Genomic DNA, 2,500 nt, shown 5'->3' with positions numbered 1-2,500 from the left:
GGTCTGTCAACATTAATTGTATCCATCACGTAATCCTCTCCAGATTGAGAGCGCTTATGTACTTATCGAGATTTGGCTATAGTGATAAAGCGATGTATGCTGGATTGAACCATTTCACTCACCTGATACTTCTAATTCAATGTATTGGCAGCTATGATCTTTTTAGCTCACCTAACTTACTAGAATTTAAATCGATAATGCTGGTTTAGTTTTTGCATATTACAAGATTAAATGTTATTACGCATCCTTACTTTCAATAAAAGATTAGACTGAATTTCACAGATAAATAATCATAGTTGGCCAATGACTTTGGGCATTTAAAGATAAATTGTCTTACACCAAAGTACCTAAATTTTAAGCCAAAGATCTTGAATGATTTTTGTCAAGCAGTATTCTACATTCAAAGAGCCAGACTAATTTATCATGATTGAAAATCCATTTGGGCCGATGTTTGTCATCTAAGTAGAGCAGTAAATGTTTATTAACTTACCCTTGAGTCAAGAGCTTCATTATCTGTTTGTTCACTCCAAAGGGCAGCTTCCCCTCCAAGAATGAGATTCAAGTCCAGGGGCTCAGTTGCTAAAGTTTTAGCGATCTGAATAGGGTCGTTGTCGTAAACAGTCTGCCAACCTTTATAAGGACTGCACCAGTTATTTCCTTCTCCAACCCAGGCGCCAAATCCACAATCCAAGTACCAGTGGTCATAATTGCTAAAGATGACTCTGTATTTCTTATCAAGGAGTTCCCCAATAAGAGTATTGTTATATTCTGTCCAAATTTGGATAATGTAATCTTCCTTTGGAAGGTATAAGTCAGCGCGGCCCTCCTCTGTTAAGTGGGAAGTCCAAATAATCCCTGGAATTTTTGCGTTATTGTTGGCTGAAGTCAGCAGCTGCAGAGCCTTTTCTTGGAACTTGCTCCATTGCCTGTAGTAAGAATCTTCGTTGGTCCCATATCCACTAGTAGTCATCCAGTCGACAATTTCTTTGGTGCTGTTCCAACATGCAATGTTTACCTTTAAAGACATGATAACATTGCTTGCATAAATTTAAACACATAAAGAAGCTATTTTCATCGACTTTCAATCCAATCAATTCTTTCTTTAAAATGGTATTCTAATCTTAACCTCAAGATAATCAGAATTTTGACTCAAATTGATTTAACATATTACTCTACAGCTACAATCATTTCTCAAACGTATTTTGGTGCTCGACATGCCCTGGAGACACTCTCACAACTTATCGCTTACGAAGAGATCACAAATTCCCTCTTGCTCGTAAGTAAAGCTACAATTAGCGATAAACCAGCCTTCCGTTACAGAGGCATTCTGTTGGACACATCCCGTAACTCAAGGAAGGAAATATTAAATCAAGAAAAAGATAGATCCATTGCATTTATTCACTTACTTCGTCACCCCCAAAGTGAAACAGGTCGATGGGACTGAAGAGATTCACCAAGTCTTTGTAGATCTGGCCCAAAACCTCATACATCTTTTCGTTGGCAAGATTCAGTTGGCCGCATGGAGGTTCCAAACAGAATGATTGCCATGGTTCCTGTTGTTAAAAGAAAGGATGATTTATCTCATTATTAACTTTTATTTCCTTGAGGCTAAAAAGAAGTCTTCATAACTTTTAAATGTAATAGTAGGGAATAAAAGATTTTGGTGGTTTACCTTAACCTAATGTAACCAAAGATCACAGGGTTTATGTTGCTATGAAATGACACATTGTAAAGAATACTCAGTTCCATAGCATAAAATAATGGAGGTTTTAGACCATATTGTAGTCCACAATGAAGAAAAAAAATCCTTACCTTATTAACACAAACAGCCAAGTCTCCGAGTCCATGTTGTGGTCCCCACTGAAAGCCATTTCCAACATGAGCTGGAGCATCAAGTTCTGGCAGAACTCGAATTCCCCTAACTCTTCCATATTCAACAATGTGCTTCACATCTGCTGGATGGTAGATTTGACTTGAAGAATAGGCGCCGTAATAAGTCATCTTCGGCAGGTTTTCCAAGTAGATGTGAAAAGAGTGAGAGTCTGTCACGTGCCAGTGGAAGGTGTTTAGCTTGTTAGCTGCCATTGCATCAAGGGTGCGTTCAATAGCCTTCACTGGAAAGAAGTTACGGGATGTGTCCAACAGAATGCCTCTGTAACGGAAGGCTGGTGTATCGCTAATTGTAGCTTTACTTACGAGCAAGAGGGAATTTGTGATCTCTTCGTAAGCGATAAGTTGTGAGAGTGTCTCCAGGGCATGTCGAGCACCAAAATACGTTTGAGAAATGATTGTAGCTGTAGACTGAGCCTCTAAAGTAGATACAGACATCGAATATGATTCATCTGTTTCCAGTCTCAGTCTGCTGTCAGTTCCACTGACTGTGATATCAAGGTGGAGAGTATGAGCGAGAGTTGCTGGATCGTAAGAGCCCGTCCACAATGCTTTCCCATCGTGATAGTGCGGGTGATTCATCTGCAAGTTTTCCTTGAAGATGTCAATC

At 39.2% G+C, this 2,500-nt stretch overlaps 1 protein-coding gene across 1 annotated transcript in view; it reads right to left on the bottom strand.

The window, feature by feature from the left end:
- The window catches only part of LOC137658108 (chitooligosaccharidolytic beta-N-acetylglucosaminidase-like), a 4,478-nt gene that overhangs the window by 1,080 nt on the left and 898 nt on the right, over positions 1 to 2,500 (bottom strand). Inside the window, exons 2-4 of the mRNA XM_068392802.1 lie at positions 1,813 to 2,500; positions 1,407 to 1,553; positions 491 to 1,015 (exon numbers count right to left, since the gene is read on the bottom strand). The exon at positions 1,813 to 2,500 is cut by the window's right edge and continues 243 nt beyond it. Of these exons, the coding sequence (XP_068248903.1) occupies positions 491 to 1,015; positions 1,407 to 1,553; positions 1,813 to 2,500 (1,360 nt within the window). The remainder of the gene's footprint in view (positions 1 to 490; positions 1,016 to 1,406; positions 1,554 to 1,812) is intronic.

The sequence above is a fragment of the Palaemon carinicauda genome, chromosome 19 (genome assembly GCF_036898095.1).
Source record: "Palaemon carinicauda isolate YSFRI2023 chromosome 19, ASM3689809v2, whole genome shotgun sequence".
NCBI lineage: Eukaryota > Metazoa > Arthropoda > Malacostraca > Decapoda > Palaemonidae > Palaemon > Palaemon carinicauda.
The sequence above is the reverse complement of the archived record's forward strand: the minus strand, read 5'-3'. Positions and strand labels throughout refer to the sequence as shown.